This window comes from Clarias gariepinus, chromosome 1 (genome assembly GCF_024256425.1).
Source record: "Clarias gariepinus isolate MV-2021 ecotype Netherlands chromosome 1, CGAR_prim_01v2, whole genome shotgun sequence".
Taxonomy (NCBI): domain Eukaryota; kingdom Metazoa; phylum Chordata; class Actinopteri; order Siluriformes; family Clariidae; genus Clarias; species Clarias gariepinus.
The window spans coordinates 35774979-35796817 of record NC_071100.1 but is presented as its reverse complement, the minus strand read 5'-3'; the positions used below and the strand labels follow the sequence as shown (position 1 = coordinate 35796817).

Below are 21839 nucleotides of genomic sequence, written 5' to 3'. Positions count from 1 at the left end.
CATATAAAGACAGAAAAGCCAAAATAACCTTATCTTCCCTTTTTTCCTGCTTAGTATCTATTACAGTTGTTTCTACATCCTGATCTTTTTCACTGTCTCTTCTTGTCTTTGGATTTTACCTGTACTTTGAGGAACATCACATCTTGTAGTCTCACTTATAGTTAAGGGTTTATCAGAATCACTATCTTTCTTCCTGACACTCTTTTCCACTGGCTTTTGCTGCCATCAGGATTATTCAAAGAAAGCTCTAGACAGGCTAAATATATGGTACTACCAGGCTTGTTATTCTCTAGTCTTTTCTGAAACCTTTAATGAGGGCTCATTTTCAGACCTGAGAGGTGGGTTGCTTTTAGTTTCATCAATGAAGGAGACAACTTGACTCGCTTCGGAAGAATTTTCATCTGGAAAAGTTGCACTGAGGCGCTTCTTTGAACGAGGAGCTGGTACCAGTAGACATGTCTGTTTTTGTCCTTGATCAGGGACAACTGGAGAAGAGGATGGCGCAGTTGGAATGTCATCATTAGAAGAAGCACTGAACTGCTTCCTTAGATAAGAGATTGGCAGAAGAGATTCTGTGAGGTTGACTTGATCATCTGACTTCAATTTGACTTCAGATGCAATTTGCTCCAGCCCTCTTTCAGCTTTTTTCTCTTTGTGTGGGTGTGGATCAGTAGTTGACTGTATATCACTTTCAAAATCAGATACTTGATTCATTTTCTGCATTTCAGTTTTAATTTTTGCAACATCATCATCTTTAGAAATGCCAGGCACTTTGGCTATACTTGAAATCTCATTAATGTCTGGGGTGCTGATTGAGGTCATACCACGTTCCACTCGGTAATCATCTGGTAATGAAGCACTAAGGCGTTTCTTTACCCGAGGCAATGGGACAGGTAGAACAGTGGGACTCTGCACCATAGTTTTAGTAGAAGAATCTTCGTTTGTAGATGTCAGGGCAGTTTCCAAAGATGTGGGCATACCAGCAAATTTGTCCACCTTCTTATCCTCAATATTAGATTCCGACATTGCATCCTGCAAGCTCTGGAATAAATCTGATAGACACTCAGTCTGGTTTACAACAGACACACGTTCCTCAGTATGTGAGGATTCCTTAGTCAGATTACTGTTTATCTTGCTACCGCAAGGTGAAGCAATTGATACACTGAGGCAAGGAGACGCTGGTTCTACATCTTTCATAACTGCTGTCAAAGAAGATTCTTGGAGCTTTGCTCCTTGGCTACTTAACTCCTGCAATGCTTGACTAGAGGTCTCTTCATTGCTAACTTTTTGCATGGATGTTAGAGAGTATGCCATTATCTCTTCTTTATGAGGCTCGCTGCTTGTAGGCTGAATAAGTGCCGTGATCTCTTGAGCACTATGATTCTGTGTCCTTGAAAATGACAACACAAATCATTGTTTGATTTTTTTTTTTTCTAATCATTCTCATTATTTCCATTAACAATGTCCTGAAAACATGCAACTCATTCAGGAATTAAACAAAGCCCATATCTATTGGCAAGCAGTTTCCAAAACAACTCCTCAGCCAGCAATAAACAACATCAAACATTTTTAATTTTTCAAACATGCACATGTTATAGATTGACTAATTCAACCATAAAGACCTCAAGAAACAGGCACAACACAAGACTTCAGACAACTTTGCTGTACAAAAGGATGAATAGCAAAATGCATGTACTCAGGCTTATGTCATGCTGTCACTCAGAAAACACTCCAACACACACTCACCCCTTCACTATTGTGAATGGCTTATCTAAAAACTCTTCTTCAGTATTCTCCTCAAAATCGAAAATTTTCTTTTTTTCATTAATCTGAAGTAAATCATACGGAACATTCTCTTCGTGTTCTTTGGTAATATCATGTAGGTCTGCCTCTGTTAGTGGAGGCCACTTCTTCATCTGGCTATGTTCTCCACTTCCAGCAAACCAGCTTTCGACATCTTTAGAGCACAATGATGTCTCAGATCGACTGTCAGCCATGCGCCGCATGTGTGGTTCAAAACGTACAGGGAATTTAAACTCCTGCGGTTCAGTTGATGAAACATGTAAAACGTTTTGTAGGATTGCCCCCTCAGCAGGTTCACACTGAGGCTGTTTGGGTTTCACGCTAATGTTATTCTCAGGATCAAGCGAACAACAGGGGTCATCAGAGGTCAACTGGCCATCCACTTCTGCTCCAAAACCAGAGGGCTGCAACATCGCAGCCACTGTCTCAAATCTAAGCACAATGCATAACTTGAGTGGAATACAAAGAAATAACAATAATATAACCTAATTTTTTTCTAAAATCCTTTTCAATCATGTTTACAACAAAGTGTTTTACAACATTTACAAATCAGTCATTCAATCTCAATTGGGAACTTTTAATACTAGAATTTCTTATAACCCTTACAGTACAACTGGGGTTCAAAATCTTTTTTGTTATTTTTTTTCCTTTTTTTTTTAGGAAATTCACAGTTCCTGTGCACAATGAGCTCTATACTATGTGGATTTTACATACTGTACATCCTGAAATTTGTATGTTGCTACTTGGTAAGATTATATATTTATCTGCAAAAGTAGTTTGTCATAAAGTACGCGATTTTAGATAAACATTTTTGCCCCATTAAGAAGAAAATCTCACAGACACCTTCATGAAAGGGACAAATCTATTAAACATGTACAATAATTACAAAAAACTAAAATATTAAAAATGAAAAAAAAAAAAAACATACAGCTTCAAAGCATCTTCCATGTTGCATATTAGTTTCTTGCTTACCCTTTATGAAAAACACCAACTATGGATTCAACAAGGCCTAACGATCCTTCTTTTTCTGTAAAAGGATCCTCTGCCTCTAGTACCTCCCATCCAGATGTTACATCATTCTCTGAGTTGTCTGTACTGTCACAGGTTTTACTTGGAAAGGGCTGCTCTACAGTATGTTCTTCCCGGGATTGCTTGTCTTGCGGTGGACTTCTGCTGATAATTGGATGTCTTACGAAGATTGCAGAATAAAATCCAATACGGAGTTCATGCCAAATAATCTACGCTCATGCAGTTCAAATTTCAAATACTATTCTACTCAAATCATGTATTTTATTTCCCAATACATAATGTTCTTAAAAAAAGAGTATTCTGTTATTGACTAATAAATTTAAACATAAAAGTAAGCACAAATGGTACACATAAAACATGCACACATTTAACAGAAAAACAGGTGTATTGTTTGTAATGACGAATCCACCCCATGCCACAGGCAAGCAATTAACTCACCCTTCATGAATTTCTTTGGTCTTTTTTATTTCTGGTGATTTCTCTTTGAAAAGACAGGACATTATTGTTTATGCTACTGTTGTGAGATATATTAAGTAAAACACACCCTATGTCTTACCACACTGATTGTCATCCACTGTTAGATCCCATTTGTCTATCTTATGAGGGGCAACATGCAGGGAGGTTTCAGACTCCATTTGGATCTCGGTTTGATTGGCATTTGTTATAGACATGCCGGTTTGCCTAGAAGATGTAGTAGGCCTTGATGGGAATCCAGGAATCCTTGTTTTCCTTGGGCAACAGTACACCAAAGTAGACATAACAGTTGCATTCTCAACTGTGGGAAGATCGTTAGGAATCAAATGTCTCTTTTTCTTCAAAGGCTTTTTTACAAAAAATGGTAGAGCAGGAATTACTCTGTCTATTTGAGTAAGATCTTGAGTTATGTCTTTTCTTAATGACATTCCAGGTATACTTGTTGCACATGAACAAGTTGGTAGGAGAGCAGTCATTGCATATGCAAAGCTTCTTACAGATGGAAATCCAGGGACTCTAGCCTTATCTGGGCATGTTGGTACAAGCAGTACAACTTTTACATCTTCCTCATAATCTTTGGTTGTCCTTAAAATTGAAACTGATTTCTCTTTTATAGATTTAACCCACATTGGCTTCTCCTGTGCTTTACATGATGATGAGATAACTAAATTTACTGAAGGAAAGCCTGGAACCAGAGTAAACCCTGGGCAAGAATTTAATATACTTCTCATATCTGGCTCTTTTCGTAAATAGACTTTATCCACTTTGATGTAAGGTATAGATGGAAAACCAGGGGTTTGAGCTTGTCTTGGGCAGGCTGGCACCAAAGCGATCATTTTCTTCACACTGTAATGGTCTAACTGTTCACACTCAGGGTCACAGAAGCATTTATCATGAATATCCGATCTTATTTTTAATATATTTTCCCAAGAATACATTTTCTCAAAACGCCATACATGTGTGTGTGTCATCTGTCTTGATTGGAGCCCAACAACTCTTGAAGTGCTTGGAATACATGGCGTTAAATTTACCATTTTAAAACAAATTTTGGGTTTTGGTGCAAATGGAAATCCTGGTATTATTGCCAGTGTTGAACATGTCGGAGCTAAGGCAAACATTCTTTTAACTAAGTCTCTAGTGCCGTTTGATTTGTCCTTAATAAAAAGTTTTGGGGCACGACAGCGGACCTGAACTGCATTTAGAATGTCACCCAACCAGTCTGAATGCATTGTTCCTTCTTTAATGGGGTCTTTAGAAGGAAATCCAACAATGTTCGACCTTTTGGGGCAGGAGGGAAGAATATTTTGCATTTTTGGTTCTGGTACAGATGGAAAACCTGAAATGCAGGTTTTGTATGGACAAGTTGGTAACAAGGCAACATTGTTTTTAAGTTCTGTTTTGTTACCTTTTGACGTGATTACAATGATTTCAAGACCCTTAGTTTGCCTGCCCATCAGAATAATTTGATTGGTTGGCCAATTTGACGATCTGCAGATTTGTATGCTCTGACATCCAGCTATATGGGAGAGCATTGGGCAAGAGGGGCGAATTTTTTGCATGTTTGGCTTCTGCCCTTTACATTGCCGTGCAGATGGAAAACCTGGAATTTGTGTTGTAAGAGGGCAGGTTGGCAATAAAGTCATATTTTTATTTATATCCCCTGCATCTTTACCAGTTTCTATAGACTTAACTGCTTTTTCTTTAAATCGTTTGCTTGAAATTAGTGTCTGATAACTGATCCATTGCAAATTGTTAGATTCTTGTTTAGATGGACATCCAGGAATTCTTGACATCATTGGACATGTCGGAAAAAGTCTTGCAGATACTACAGATACTGTTGAACAAGTTGAAGAATATGCTTCTATGGTTCCACTCTTCCATCTTTCTTTAAAACCCGGTGCAGCTGGAAAACCAGGAACAAGTGCTATCTCAGAGCAAGTTGGAACAATATCCACCATCATACTTGAAATCTCAGTATATTGAATTGGTTTATTCACGATGAAGGCCAGTTCTTCCTTCAACTCCTTCTCCCACAAACATTCTTTTTTATTTAGCCACTCCACATGAGACATGTCCTCTTGAATTAGAGAGCAGGATGGTATACCAGCTACTCTGGATATTTTGGGGCAAGATGTACTTAGAGATGATTTTTCTAATATTTTCCCCCTAAAGGCAGAAGGAAAACCAATTATACTTGTTTTACTGGGACATGAATAGGTTAGAGATACCATATTTGCAAACATTTTTGCATCATATTCAGATATTGCCATATACTGAAGGGGTGCTATTGTTTTTGGTCCCATTTTCTTTCTCCACAATGTATTCACATCTCTAGGCCAATCTGTTCCCTCTGTCTCATAGGTATCAGTCATAGCTGTAGATGGGAATCCAGGAACTCTACACATTTTTGAACATGATGGAAAAAGATCCGCCATGTTGGGTAGGCACTGGGCCTGCTGTAATTTGGACTGAGAGTTACACATGGATGGCTCCAGGTTAAATATGTTTTCCACCATCTCTTTTTCATCTTTATATCCAGATTCTGGATATGGATGTACTGGTGTTTGTGCCTGGTCCTCAAATGAGTACTTATCACCAGCAGAGTGTTCTCTGTGTTTTTCATCATCTATTTTGGTATTTGTGCAGTCAATTCTGAAGAAAGTAAAACATTGTTGTAAGGGTCTGCATTCCAGGGATGTATTTTCTTTTCTTGAAGTTAGTCACAGACAAGTCATAAATTAATTATCTCCTACAGTATGTACTATAGCACAATCAGTAAAAAAAAAAAAAAAAAAAAAACTGAGCAGACCCCATAATCAAAATATGGACAAAACATTACAAAAATACAGACAGGGTTCATTCAACTCCTTTTTAATATATTAGTGTCTAAGAGTACATTATATACATTATATTACATTGACAGATACACAGTGTTAAGTCAGTTTGAATTGTTCCTGTTTTTCTTATTTTTTATGTTTTTTCATTAGGCAAGTTAGAACACAACAATAAATCTCAGGCACAAAAACAACTTTAGTGCTGTTCAGTTGCAGTTAGAAAGTGATGCAACTTGTATCTATATAGCTACTGGAAGTGTACAACAATGCACACTACAAGTCAAAAGTTTGGACACCCCTTTAAAATTGTATATTGTAAAATAATGCAGAAGACTTCACAAATATTCAACAATCCCCTTTAAGATGTGTCTGCCACTTATGCTCTATAAAGCCTTGATAACGACACTAATCTGAGGTGCTTTTAACTAGTGATTTTTAACGCTGGTAACCCTAAATGAACTTCTCCTCTGCAGTAAAGATAAGTTTTTAGCTTTCCTGGGATCATGAGAGTCACTTCATGAGAGTTTTATCATGGTACTTGATGGGTTTTGCAAATTCACTTGACAATACTGTTCTTGCAAGAACTATTGCAGAAAAACTTATCTTTATGTCTTAAAATAACAACTGACTGTTGTTGTTGTTGTTGTTGTTTTTGTTGTTATTTAAAGGCTTAATGTCATATGTGTTATTTCATAGTTTTGAAAAAAAAATGGTACTGTTCTAGAATATAGAAAATAGGTCCAAACTTGTGCTCAAACTTTTGACTTGTAATGTATGTTGGGCTGGGGGAAATATTTTTCTATCATTTTAAGATGATGAAATGAGCCACAAGGTGCAATCCAAGCCTAAGGACAAAGGCGCACTAGATCTGGAACATGATCATGGTGTTTTACACTAAACTTTAAACCATGTTCTCTGTGGGGTTTTTTTTGTATTTTTACTCATACTTGGTTTTATGTATTGTGTTTTTTTTTGTGTAAGTTTTATGTATTGTGTCAAAATAAAATGTTATATACCTTTGTATTTGGATTAGTGAAATAGAAAATTAAATGAAGCAGTTATCACAAACCAGTCAGTATAAGCCAAAACACAGTATTGGTGCTGATTTAATTCTTTATTTTATACATTTATACAGAACACATGTGTGCCAAAAAAAGCTACTTCTAAAGTTTTTGCAACATGGAAGTGACCAGTCTTGCTTCCCTAAAAATTTCAAGTTGCTAACTTCAGCTGTTTTGGAGAAATTATTTTTATACAGTATGTGCCCCAAGAATAGACATTTTCCAGTGTTATACTAGCTTCAAATAATTGGTTTAAGCTTCTAAAAGCATATGAACTCACTGCTTTGCATGACAGATGTTTTTTGATAAAAGCTTAAAAAGCAAAAAATCTGTCCGTAACCATGTCAAATTATTGTTGATATATCTTAGCAATTTTGAATTTTAGAATAATTAACTTTTTTTTAGGTTTATGTCTTTTTATGTGAAATCTAAATTGGCCAAGTTTTGTCTGAATGACATTTAAGATCACTAAAAGATTAAAATTTTTAAAAGTTATGGACACTAAATAAATGGGCATGACTTTGTATTTAACAAATGTGTGTTTTTTTGTCGAATAAAAATATAAATGTGTATACATATTTATAAACAATGAAGCACATATCAAAAGGTAAGAAGCATTAAGTATTTTGGTGTATAAATGGTGTTATATGAGCCTATCTGAAAATTAACTTTTTCACCTACAGTAGGTGAGACACTTTTTAGTACCAATACCATGTTTTGGACATATAGCACTGTTACACAGTAAATGCACGAAGGTTACCATTGTAGCTTACCTCTCTCCAGCGGTCAGTAATAATGGCACGTCTGGAGGTAGGGAGTGCCACATTCTGCAGTCTATTTTGCTAAACACAGGGTTTATGAAAATTAATCTATGCACTGCACACTGACTAAAGGGTGAGAAATTAAATTTTCCCAAACTTACCCATTCTCCAAAATTCCCCTTTCTCTATCATCACTTCTTGGCCAAAATCCTATGTCCTCCTTGGTCTTTTTCAGCAAAATAGGCCTGAACTTATTTGCACCGACATGAGTCACTTCCTTTAAAGCTGGTTTATTTGTTAAATGTTGCTTAACAATATTACACTCTTTTGACGGGTTGTTTTCCTCTGTTAGAACTGTAATCGGATCATGTGTCATGGAAGAGCTTGAGCTAAGAGATGACTCTATTCTCAACGGGTCACATGTTTCAACTATTTCACAGGGTGACATTCGAGTTAACATAAAATGCTTCTCTAAACTTGTTGGTGGTGCAAATGGGAAGCCGGGAATGGTTGCTTTTCTTGGGCAAGACGGTTTCAATAAAACTATCTTTTGTATACAAAACATGTCTTTGACATCTGTATGTTCATATTGAGGTGGATATGAAAGGTTGGAACAGTATGATTGATTCCTAACTCTTTTTATCCATAACGGCTTGGTGGTGTCCACTAGCCATTTATTGGAAACAGACACAATGTTCAGCACAGATGGAATTCCGGGGACAAAAGAAGCTTTAGGACAAGTAGTTAAAAGTTTTATCATGTATGGAGAGCAATCATGAGCCTGTTTTGGTAGGGATGGAAAGCCAGGAGATTGTGCTTTTTTGCAGCATGATGGCACCAAGGACACCATAGTCTTAGTAAAATCAATGTTTTCTTTAAATGTGTCCAAAATTTGACTTAAAATAATATGCATGTCTGACATTTTCTTTTTTGGCATTTGAATTAAATGTTCACTGTTTAATCTCCATTGTTGAGTATCTTGATCTGTGTTTATAACTGTTATGGATGGGAAGCCTAGATTCTTTGAATTGTTTGGGCAACATGGCATCATCTTTACAATATTTAGGTCTTTCTGAGATTTATGCTTTGGAGCAGACGGGAATCCTGGAGTCCTGGATTGTGTAGAACATGTTGACCTTATAAGACTCATTGATTTGGCTGTTTTTACATTACATGTAGACATAAAAAGAATGTCCCAATCATTTTTTATCAGTTGTCTTTGCCACAGTACTAAACTGTCCAAATGTTTATATTTAACATCTGGCTCACTGACTAGCAACTTTGAAGGTATGCCAAAGATATTTGAAGTTGTGGGACAGGTTGGAAGTAGACTGACCACAGTCGGGACTTTTTCAATATGGATTGGTGCAGATGGAAAGCCAGGAGCTGCACTTGCTGGACATGTTATGGTGAGTGACAACATATTTCTGAGCTGTCTAATATCATCATATGGCTTACCAAAGTCATGAATAAAACTTCTTTGATACTTCCTATTTTGCCTTACAAATAATGGTATGTTGTCAAATAAGTAGAGTGAGAGATCTTGCTTAATACTGAGAAACACTGAAGGGAAACCTGTAATACTGGAAAATTTTGCACAAGATGGTAGCATGTTTATGATACTTGGATGTCCTTGTGGTATAGACCTTGGAGTAGATGGAAATCCAGGAACCTTAGATGCTGCTGGGCAAGATGGTCTTATGGGAATCATTGCCTTAAACATATCTGGGCTCTCTGTAAATGAGTGTATGATCTTCACTTCACTGTTCTTCTTTTCTTTTTTCCATAAAATCAAACTGTTCTTGGGCCAGCTTTCAGGTTCTGAGACTACGACCAGACGTCTTGAAGGTATGCCAGAAATTCTTGAGGCTGTAGGATAGGTTGAAAGGAAATTAACACTACTTGGTATGTACTCAGTATGAAGAGGCATAGATGGAAATCCTGGAATACTGACAGATTTTGGACAAGTTGGTTTCAGTGCAATCATTTCATTGAGTTCTTTAATATCATTATACTGTATTCCTAAATTGTAAATATACTTGGCTGGTTCCTTCTTACATGGCATTAATCTCATTGACCCCTCAGATGATAGCCATTTGCTCACTTTTTCTGGCAAGTACAAGGATGGCAAGCCAGGTGTAGAAGCAGCTCTTGGGCAGGATGGAAGAATTCTGACAATGCATGGCTCTCTGTATATTTTGTAATGATCATCCTTTGACTTCTGAGGTAAAGGGGTGTCAAAAATAGTATTTTCACTTAACTGAGACTCATGCATGTGTTGAAAGCTGTGTCTGCCTTGATATTCTGTATCTTCACAGGCCACTGTATTAATTATTTTCTTTTTGCTCTCATCCTGTAATAGAATTTTATTTTTAGGCCCCTGTACATCCTCCTCCATTTTAATATCTTTCCCAGATGAAAATCCAGAAACATGTGATTCTTTTGCATCAGACAGTAAAAGGTTGATCATATTTGACTCACTATGATGGGCTTTTATTTTTGCCTTATGGACTTGTGCAAATTGTGGACTGTGTGCAATATCAGAACATCCTGATATATCTACAATATCTTTCACAGCTTCATGGTCTTGATTTGATTTCTGGACGTTAATGGGAAGATTATTAATCTCCTCTCTCATTCTAGTTGATTCATTATTTGGCAAAACTCCACCTTGATTTTGATCTGTGTCATATGTTGATGTGCAGGGTGACCAAGGGAAACTAGGTGTCCTTGAACAAGAGGGAAGGAAAGCAGCAATGATTTTTGCTCTGAGAAAAAGGGACACCAGAATTCAGGCACAATAAGGTAAAAGTAAGATTGAGGTAAAAACAAGCATGCCGTGATCATATCAGAACTAAAAGATTGCACACCTAAGAGAACTGCTGAGAGTTAAGGTGCATGCAAATAGAAAATCTAAATTGTTCTGCTATGTCATGCTAGACTTACCCCTGCTCAATTTTAGACTTTTCTCGGCTTAATGTCAACGCTTTGGCACGGTTTGTTTCTTGCTCGTTTTGACCTGTTTGGATACTGTGCAGAATAGTAGGCTCATATTGTAGTTTAAAGTTCTCCTCTGAATGCACGTCTGTTGACTCTTTTGTTTGGTTGATCTCAATCAATGGGAAAGTGGACTCTTTGACTATGACAGATGACTGAATACTTTCTGAAGCTGTTTTTGAAGGTGTCTTCTTAGCCACATTGATGTCATGTTTAGGCAACTCAAATGATTGGGCCTCTGAGACACTAGGAGATTTGGGGGTCGGTTGTAGAAGAGAGACCATACTCTTAGGTCTAGGAAGGAGGAAACACTAAAGTGTCAAATTTGCCTAGCCATGACATGACCATTTCCACATACACACACAAAACTTCTAATAGTCCTACTGAAGCCTGTTTATACAGTAGCAAACTTTCACAATCATGTTAGATAACACATCCAACTAGCTTTAAAAAAAAATAAATAAATCAGAGAGCAACATTGTAACACAAAATAAATTGACATTAACACAAAATAAATTGACATTTAACACAAAATAAATTGACAATACAGTTGAATATAAAAAAAATACATGATAAAATATACTTGTATATGACATTGTGATATCATGCCAGTTTTGGTAAGTGCCATGTGTACATTCACAGACCCTGTAGTTTAAATGAATAGAAAGATGCCATCCGACAAGAAGTACTCGATTGACAGCTGTTGGCGCGAGTGATGGACAATTTTCGAACAAAAGATTGAAAGCTGCATTCAAGAAGATGGTAATCATTTTTGACCTTATTTTTCTAAACTGAATAAGTAATTCAAATGGCATGTCTTGACCTCTGTTTTTGTAAAAATAAATTAATTTTGAGTTGAAAATCTACAGAGTACTGTTTTTTCAAAACTGTCCAACTCCCATCAGTTACTCTGTGTATATCCGGTGTAAAAAGATAAAAATGTTATGCACTTCACCTGTCAGGGTTTTACAGTTTAACATAATTTTAAAATAAAAGAAAATCACCCACACACTCATCGTCTAGACCGCTTTATCCTATATTTAGGGTCGCAGATGGCCTGGAGCCTATCCCAGGAGACTTAGGGCAAAAGGCAGGGTTCACCCTGGTAAGGGTGCCAAGCTAATTAGCCTAATCTGCAGGTCTTTGGGGAAAAAAACGGTGTACCTGGATAAAACCCAACAAGCACAGGGGGAACATGCAAACTTCATGCACACTGAGATGGGAATCAAACCCAGACCCTGGAGGTGCGTGCAGACCACAGTTAACCACTACAGCACCGTGTCGCTTATAAAAAATAAATAAATAATACAAACCGTGACTAAAATTAGGCTATTAAGGCAGACAATCATCATCTTAGATGAGCAGCAACAGTTTAGAAACCCATACTAAAAACTCTATTCCTAGCAGGAACCCTAATTTTGGATGACCACTGTAATATAGTTATGATGACTGATTTGCGAATTTGTGCATTGTAGGGGACCGTTGTTTTTGAAAGACAGAATGACTGATAAAATAACACTGAATTCATGATCTAAGTATAGCATGGCCGTTACAGCCACAAACCAACAAAATGTGAACATTTATTTGAAGCATTTATGTTGATTAACATCCATTTGCACAACATTCAACCATGGTCCCTTCTGTTTCTAACAATGTTTAGCATTCCTATATCCTGCTGGGTTATGCTCAACTTTAAAACAGATTTGCAACTTTTAAAAGGGTTGTTTTCTTTATAGAAAATATGTAAAAACAACAAAAAAGAAACCTCTAACGCAACCTTCCACAGTGTACCAATAGTGTTACTACTATATATCAGTTACTCACCCTGGGGCTGGCTTCACAATCTGCACCTCAAACATTGATTGTGGTTTATTGTTGTGTGTGGTGGCTTTGTGAAGGGACGATCTCAAGTTTGGATTTGGAATTTTGGAATCTGCATTTTCCTCACCTTCAAATAATGAGAAAAACAACAATGTGTGTAAAATATATGTAGATTAGCAGTGAGAGCTGATGTGACATGCGAAACAGTTCTTACCAGGACAGGCTGCACTGGAGGATTCCTCTTCTTTTAATACGCCTAGGTGTCTGTGTGGTTCTGATGAAAAAAATAATAAAAATAAAATAAAGAATGCTTTGATATGTGCAAAATCAGTTGCGTTGCCAAGTATGCCTTTGCAGAGTTTACATTAGCTCTAGTCCTATTTATTAAGTCCACAGGTTGTGTACGCCTCCAAAGCTTGCTGTATGCCATGCCACTATTCCAAGTGCCTTATGGAACTTGTAAGCACATTATGAATCCAGATCTCCAGAATTAAGGCCTAAGAACCTAGCATGTTTACATGCACAGCATGGCACAGAACTAACACTGACTATGCACACAAAAGTTTTACCACTTTATATTTTTTTTCTTTTCACATCCACATTGATAAAAAAAAAACCATCATATTGTTAAAAGGCAAAACAAAAAAGGGATGAATACTTTTACCAGACAAACAGATAGCATAACAAATCAAATTTATCACAGTTGTTAAAGATTGTCACTTTAGGTAACAGAAAAATGTGCCAGTCTGAGAAAACTTCATATGGTGAAACTCTGACATCACTTCAATACATTTCTCTTTTGCACAAGTAAAGTTTTAGCATTTTAAAGCCTGGAATTCTGCCTCAAATGTTATTTGTTACATTTTATTTGGATTTCATTTTACAATAATGACGAACAATTAATGTGGCAATTTAATTGATTTGATGGAAAATGAGTAATTATGAGCATTACGCACATTAGTCCAGAGCCTCATCACAGCTTTCGACTTTCAAATTAGTTTTCTAGTATTTCTACACTTTCAACAAAACAAAAATGGTATTTAAGCACCTACAGTACAAGCTGAATGCATTATGATTTAAATCTATTTTGTTAGATATATTTTTGCTATTTTGGCACATGTAGAAAATATATATTACAATATATACACAACTATCAATTAAACATACAGTATTAATCAGATCGATGATTTTGCAATTCTGCAATTTTTAAATAGCTCCCTCTCAAATTGAGGATCTTAGAAAGCCTAGGGAAAACTTGGAAAGTTTTATATACCATTTTGGCAGAATATATTTATGGTATCAAATTATATTTTAGGAGCAAAAAAAAACAAACAGCTTAATCAATACCAGGGTTTGTCTTTTTGTCAGATTTAAACTGCATCAATGTCTGATGGGTTTTCCCAGACCTCCACATACAGTAGACTACATTATACATAATCTTACTCAAACATCCACAGCAAGCACTGTTACCCAAACTACAATCATAATAGTAACTTTAAAAGCATAGACACATTCCTGAGACACAGTATGGGCTTGTCCTTCAGCATGCTCATTCACAAGCTATAATCATGTAGCTTTGAAACTTCAGGCCACCCACTTGTACCTTTACTTGTATCACAGGCAGGTACAGGAATGTGCCCAATAAGGGGTGAGGCGATTGCTGTTTGGGACTGAAATTGGGAGCCAGGAACAACAGGTGGAGGAGGACAAGGGGAAAAAGAACATGTAGGGGTGTTCACAATAAGGGGCCCAGAAGGTCTGCGAACATTTGGTCTAACCACGGTGGGGACAACCTGGTGTCTCCATTCCAACGTCTGGACCCGATGGAAAGGGTCTGGAAAGTTTGTGTGCAGATGAGTTTTTATGAAAATGTTAATAATGCATGGGTCAAATGAAAATTAACAAGAAAATTAAGAAGTTAAAAAAATCCATGCCTAACTCTGAGGATTCAAGCTACAACACGCCAACAAACATGTGCAATTTAAACCAAGCAAAATATTAAATACTGTAATTGATTTCGCAAGTGATAATATCTTTTGAAGAACTGGTTTCAAATAGCTTGCTCTGTACCTGACTGGGTAACATCAGATGGATTAACCTCAGGTTCAACAGCAGCAGTTGAAAAAGGAGCAGGAAAGTGGACAGATGGCAGCTGAGTGGAAGTATTGGATTGAGGAGTGGGTGAGGATTTAGATAATGTGAAAAGGGAGGAATCAGCGTGTAAAGATAAGTCAGGGATTCCTATTAGGCTGACCGGTGGAGGTTCAGCAACATGGAAGGTGTGGGCTGGTGACAGGGGATCTGATGGGACAAATGAATGGGGCAAGGGAGAGGACACAGTGCAAGATGATATCTCAGGTTGACAGGACAGGGGCAGAGGAGGAGAAGCTAATGCAGATGGCACAGTAGTGGTAGGAAAAGGCAATAGTCCTGGCAAGGGTAAAGGAGGAAGCGGTTTGTTAATGGGAGAGGTAAAAGTACTAGCTTTTTTAAGGGGAGGACCAAAAGCGGAGTGAGGTAATGAAACTGAAGCAGGCCTGCGCAGTGTGTCTGAACTCTGCACTGCCTGCTGAAGGACAGGTTCTTCTAAAGTAATTGGTGCGGGACAGAGGCTAGGCATAACTTCAGGGGACCTCCACTCTCTCTGCCATGTTGCTAAATGAGCATAATGGTTGATGAGTGAGGTGAGAGAATGTTGGAAAGAAAAAAGAGAAAAAGTTTCTTGGTTAATCGAGATTTTCATCATTAACAAAAAAGAGAGAAAAAAGTAATCACTTGAAACTTCATTAATCAACCATTTGAGAATTTTATCCCTCAGTCATCTTCTGATCTAAACTCCCACAATACTAGATGAAGCATATAGTCACTCCTTAATTTTTGTTTAAAATTATACTTTACACAGTCAAGTAAATTCTTACACTGAGGGCTTTGTATACCTGTCTCAGTAGCTGAGGGCATACTGGTGGGCCTGGTGAGAACAGAGCCTAGCTCTGACAAGGAGGCACGGTAGGTTTTTAAAGGACATGGTGCAGGGCAAGGTACAGAGTCTGGGGGATAGATGCCAAGAACAGAAGAATCAGGGCTACTGGCAGACAAAGGGGAAGAAAAAGCAGGACAACTCTGAGGAGTCAGGGCTCCTGGGGCAGCAGAGGTGGCTGAGATGGGGAAAAACAGAGAGATGAGTAAAGCAAGACGTAAAAACCCTCATTACAACACATACAGTAGCACTTTTCTGATGAACAACAAGGCTTGCTATGGCTTGCAAATAAATACCCATATTCTGGCTTTGTGTGCCAGGTTGCTCTCATACTAGGCATGGTTGCTTAGTATTGTGCCCAGATGCGACTGTTCACCCCGCTACATAAAAGACTACATGGAAGTCAACCTCTTGTCTGCCATCCTATTCAGCAGCACCTGCACATCCATGTTTAAATATCAGTCCAGTTCCATGTTTAGGTACAGTTGGTTTTAATATGTAATTCTCACCATACCCGAGACCATTTTTCAAGGGGCCTTAGAAACAGTGCAGTAGTTCATGCCTAGGCACATTAAAGGGCATTCACATTACACAAACACCAGACTTTAAGGTCTGGTGTACTTCAATCCATTCCTAAATTTATAGTGTGAAAGCATCCCAAATTATTTCCCTTCCAATTCTATTCATGGATTTCAGATTTTCTTTGAAGGTTATTGAGTGGTCTAGTAAAAGGCTTCTGTAAATTTCAATTTCAATTTCATAATGAAAACAGTGATATCTCATTTTATGTTAAAGACCCAGAAAGACCGCTGTAATGATATTATGCAAATATCTTCTTCTTCTTCTTCCGGCTGCTCCCATTAGGGGTCTAGTTTCCAACTAGAGGTCGCAGCCTTACATGCTTTTGCTCAATTTATGCAAAGCGTTGCAAAATGCCAAAGCACGTTTGCAACAAAAGCTACTGCGACATGTGTTTGAACATAGCCTACTGAATGTTGCAAGAAGTTTAGGACTTATAGGTCAAATGCCAAGTTCAAATGTCTTTCTACACCATTTGTTGAGAGGGCATTCAGATCCATTACATTGTCATCTATAGGTGCAAAACAAAGCCAAGCTAAGCAATAATAATAATAATAATAATAATAATAATAATAATAAAGCAATGGAACTACAGATACATAAATAAAAGTAATCTGAGACATTACATTGTTAATCCTTTTGTATCTGCAAGAAATTTGGACAGAAACTCCACTACCCTACTAATACTGTAGATTTCCATCCTGGTAGATTCGATTCAAGTAAGAGATTTTAATCTTGGTCCTTATTGACTTATTTTTAATCTTAATGCAAGAAGGGAACTTGAGTAAAAGAGGAAACCAATTTCAGCATGTTTGAAACAGTCACAAGTTCAAGAATTATAAGTAATTTGCTGAGCCCACAAAACCCATTCAGTAGAAAAGTGCTCATAATTTAACAACTTCTTGACTGTTTGTAATAATGTACTGCAAGGTGATATGTCACATCACAAAACTGCAAAGACCTAACAGTTATTACCTGTCTGACAAACAGCGGGTGGAGATTTCGGTTGAGAGGAGGAAGAGAAGTAGGTGGAGGAGGGAGGGAAAGAGGGAGCACAGTGACCAGGAAATGTGGAGGAGACAGGTCGTGGATGAGAAGTTACAGAGCTAACGACCTCAGTCATATTAGCATCAGCCTGGCCCCCTGAGGGCCTTTGTGAAACGGAAGCAGGGACTTAAATACAGCAGGAAAAAGAAGCAAAGCAGAAGAAAGAGACAAATAAACAAATACAGATACAAACATATTTTCACTCTAATTCGCACTATTTTTACTCTGATTCTTTGTTCAAAGTTATTTTACTTAACATATAAACCTTACACAAAATATAGACATGTTACTATAGGAAGACTAGAAGACCTGCTTTTATGGGCAAATTCCCAGCATGTTGTCCAGGTTACCATGGATTTCAGACAAATGCTTCTAAATGCATGCGCTATAAATCCATTCTACTGTGACTTCTAAACTTCCAGTCTACTGTGACTTTATGAGATCCTTCCAATAGAAAAAAAGAACTTCTCATGGTGCATTAAGACATGCTTTGCTTCTGCACATGCACATGGCCTCTTTTAGAGGACTGTCTATCTCCACTGTGTCTTATAACTGAGTCCCCATTTTAGTCACAGTGATATTAATCCATTCCAATCTCACCATTTTGTAAACGGAGGAGTAAAATGAATATCCAATAAATTAGAAAAAAAAAAAGTTTCCCACAATAGCATGACAACTGCACATCCTTTGCAATTCACCTTCAGTGAACAGCACCCTCTGTGGTGTTTTTTTATTACTGTACTGGCTTCATGCATATGTGTACCTGAGCCTGCTATTGGCTGGAAGATTTTAGGCAGGGCAGGAGGATGAGCGCGAATAAATGCCGGTACAGTAAAGTCATATTGAGAAGGGCGTGACAGCTTGGATGAGCCAGAAGGGTCAGGCAGATGGGCGGTTGCAGTAGAAAGAGATGAGAGAGGTTTAAGAGAGGTCTGGAACAGATTGCAGGGTTGATGAGGCAGGTTAAGAACCGAAGATGATGATGATGAATTCTTTGAATCTGTTTTGGAATGAATTGAAAGACCAAGAACAAGAGGGAAACTGAGAAATGAGGAATGTACAGTAGGGGATTTAAATGGCAGAAATGATTGTGGAACATTGTGGAATATATTTCATTAAAGGGCACTCGGTTAATTGTATTATTATTATAATTATGATTATTATTAATCAATAAGACAAAGATGTAGGAATGGGTTTTAAATTGCGGTGCAGAAATCTTTTGCAGTATATTGCATGTTTTGTGCATACAGTACAGTATCAGCATGCAAAGCAGCATACTGTACTGTAAGAACATGTTGTCTGCTGTATGACATCATACCAGAGCGATATTGGGTTACTGCAGGTCACTATTTTAAATAACTGCAGTGCTAAACATTCATGAAATGAGAGAGAGGAAAAACAGGCAGGCAATAAAAAACAGGCAGGAAGCTACCTGTAACAACAGGGTTTGTATTTACAACAGGCCTCCATGCCTCATCATGAACTTTACTAACAGGAGGAGGAGGAGGAGCTGACCATGGAGAAGGAAAAAAACAAATATTATAAATAAATAAATAAATAAATAAATAAATAAATACAAAACTACACAAAATTATAAAAAAATATATATCCCGTAAATATTTGGTAAAAATCCCATGAGTGGTTTAGGATAATTTGCGGATAGAAGTATGACAACGATGCTGCCGATGCGAGACAACCGATACTGATCCCTTTGTGTCACCTTTGCTCCGCGCGGAATAGAGCAATAAATGCAGTGTCATATGAAACAAGCAAACTGCATTTGTTTATAATTAATTTTGTATCACAGCAAATGTTTATTTCTCAATTCTATTGCCTTTTAATTTTTGACCTATGCATGTGTGTGTGCTTGTGTGAGTGAGTGAGAGAGAGAGAGAGACAAAAAGAGAGAAAGACAAAAAAAACTCTCTCTTTCAATTTCTCTCACACATGCATGCTAAAATTAATACTAAAATGAATTAATAACATTAATTAATACCAACACTAGAATCAGAGTTCAAAGGGTATATTCCTACCTGTAGCTACTACACTTCTGCTTGTTCCTGTCCTTGGCCGCTTTTCCTCTTCATCACTGTCGTTGAAGTCATCCAGGTTTGCAATATCTGAATATTTAAGGCTCATTAGACTGGCTAAACTCTGCATATCATCATCCCTGCGGGAAAAAAAAACGATTGTTGAGTAAAAAAGCAGATTGCCATCAGAAAACACACCAATTCCTCTGACTGTTTAGAGCTTTTTTTTAACCAGTTGTAGTACTGCATTATACAAAAGCTTATTCACATCAAATATCATTGTGCCAACTTCAGACACAAAAGAAGTCTGACTACAATGCTTGGCAGGGCTATCAGGACAGAGTGTGTTAGAAAGCATGGGTTTTTACTTTTTTATATGCTGAAAATGAAGTGTTTTCAGTATTTTGTTAGGAAGTTCATTAATAATACCAATCAGTAAATTTCTAATTTCTTTTGGAGTTTGTGTAATAACCAAATAAGTTTTCAAGCAAGAGAACTTACAGTAGCCAGCCTGTACCTAACAGCAGGTGTGGGTGTGAAGCTTGTAATTTTTTAACAAATTATACATGTGAGTATGCGTGATTTAATCAGATCTTTTTTTTATTCTCTAGTGATGAATTTACTTAACTTGCTAAGACTCTGTGCATCAGTGATTGATGAGTACCCCAGACGCAGCTGCTGTTTCAGCAGCAAATTACACATGCACAAGAAAAGAGCCCAAAGTGTCTAATATATACACACTTTAGTGTCTAACCTAGATGTTGCCATTATTTTTATCGTTAGACCTGAAAATGAAACACTCACGTGGCCTTGCCCTCTTTGAGAAAGATACAGCTCAGGCTGAGCTTCAGTGTAGCGTCTACCACTTTCACAGAGAGTGGTTTCAGCTTGAGTGTCAGGTCAACTGTTGTTGAAGTCACGTCGGCATACTTCTTCATGTTCACATCAACTGATGCTAGAACTTTCCGATGGCCTTTTGTCTCCTGTATAATTAGGGAAAAAAAAACAAGGGCTCATATCCAGAAGTTAATAAAAGCTAGAGAAAAAAATGACGATCTAACTATGTTCAGCAACAAAACCGCAACAGCTATAGGACTAATTAAAGTCTTGAAAAGAAATTCAAATGCAAATTCACGAAAACTCTGGACAAAACAAATCTTTGCATCTCTACATCCGGCTTTTTTACTTCTTTATTACCCATATTTTGTATTACAAAATAAACTATTTATAGATGTAGAGGGTTGATTATTAAGTCCTGACTTACACGTGATGCAATACACATTTTCTTGGACCAGTGTCCTACATTAGAGATTTAGCAACTTACATTTTCAATAATGAACGACCAATCTTTGTCCTCAAATTCATCAGCATTTGGATCCTGTAAAAGGCAATGTAATAATGTTATAATATATATATAATTAATAATAATGTAATAATAAATTGGAAAATTGGCATTAGAGATACTGTCACTAAAGTAATACATACTTATTATCACAGTATTATTGTAAGATATAAATGGTACCTTAAAGAGTGTGATTGTAGTATCCACATTCTCAGGCACTTGCCACAATACTGTCCCTCTATAAGGATTCTTAATGCCAGGCTGCCAGCTATGAAGCTAAAAATGTAAGTGGATATTAAAGCGTTACAGTACAATCGGAAAAGATTGCAAAGGTGCAATATTTAGTTAATAACAGTGTATAAATATAAACACGTTTAAACATAAATATATTTTTAATTTGTAATGTTTACTGGCAAAATATTAGTACTTAGAAAAATCCCCTAGCTCAAAAAGAAATCTTCCTGGTGGTCTGAAGCCAAATCAAGTAGAACTGAGTATAAAACACGAAAAGGATAAAATCTGCTGCCTTTCACTGACTTACTGTCAAGTCAACTCTTTATCCTTCTGGCTCATGTTTGATGTTTTCATGTACATTATATTTCACATTATTGTCTGCCAGATCTTGTCAGTGTATAGTTGCACTTTTTTTGTGCCAAAACTTGGGGCACGATGAAGATTTACACTCACCGGTCATTTAATGAAGTATACCTGTTCAACTGCCCCTTAACGCTAATACCTAATCAGCCAATCTGATCATAGCAACTCAATGCATTTAGGCATGTACTCTAGACATGGTCAAGATGAACTGTTGAAGTTCAAACCAAGCATTAGAATGGGGAAGAAACATAATATAAGTGACTTTGAACATAGCATGGTTGACGGTGCCTGATGGGCTGGTTTGAGTATTTCTGAAAATGATGATCTACAGCAACTTTCACAAACAACCATCTGAGAGGATGGTCTGATAAAGAGCCAATATAGAAAAATATACAGTAAGTGGCAGCTCTCTGGGCAACAATTCTATCGATAGAAAGGTAAACATAACACAAACACCCTGTCCTTACAATCGAGTTATGCTGAAGAG

At 37.2% G+C, this 21839-nt stretch overlaps 1 protein-coding gene across 1 annotated transcript in view; it reads right to left on the bottom strand.

Annotated features, from left to right (window-relative positions):
• The window catches only part of ehbp1l1a (EH domain binding protein 1-like 1a), a 48459-nt gene that overhangs the window by 13064 nt on the left and 13556 nt on the right, over window positions 1-21839 (bottom strand). Inside the window, exons 3-19 of the mRNA XM_053495511.1 lie at window positions 20936-21031; window positions 20738-20791; window positions 20218-20396; window positions 19417-19553; window positions 18147-18383; window positions 17312-17509; window positions 15717-15935; window positions 14851-15435; window positions 12995-13054; window positions 12784-12907; window positions 8124-10691; window positions 7975-8043; window positions 3389-5958; window positions 3271-3313; window positions 2776-2973; window positions 1747-2235; window positions 332-1390 (exon numbers count right to left, since the gene is read on the bottom strand). Coding sequence (XP_053351486.1) covers window positions 332-1390; window positions 1747-2235; window positions 2776-2973; window positions 3271-3313; window positions 3389-5958; window positions 7975-8043; window positions 8124-10691; window positions 12784-12907; window positions 12995-13054; window positions 14851-15435; window positions 15717-15935; window positions 17312-17509; window positions 18147-18383; window positions 19417-19553; window positions 20218-20396; window positions 20738-20791; window positions 20936-21031 — 8885 coding nt within the window. The remainder of the gene's footprint in view (window positions 1-331; window positions 1391-1746; window positions 2236-2775; window positions 2974-3270; window positions 3314-3388; window positions 5959-7974; window positions 8044-8123; window positions 10692-12783; window positions 12908-12994; window positions 13055-14850; window positions 15436-15716; window positions 15936-17311; window positions 17510-18146; window positions 18384-19416; window positions 19554-20217; window positions 20397-20737; window positions 20792-20935; window positions 21032-21839) is intronic.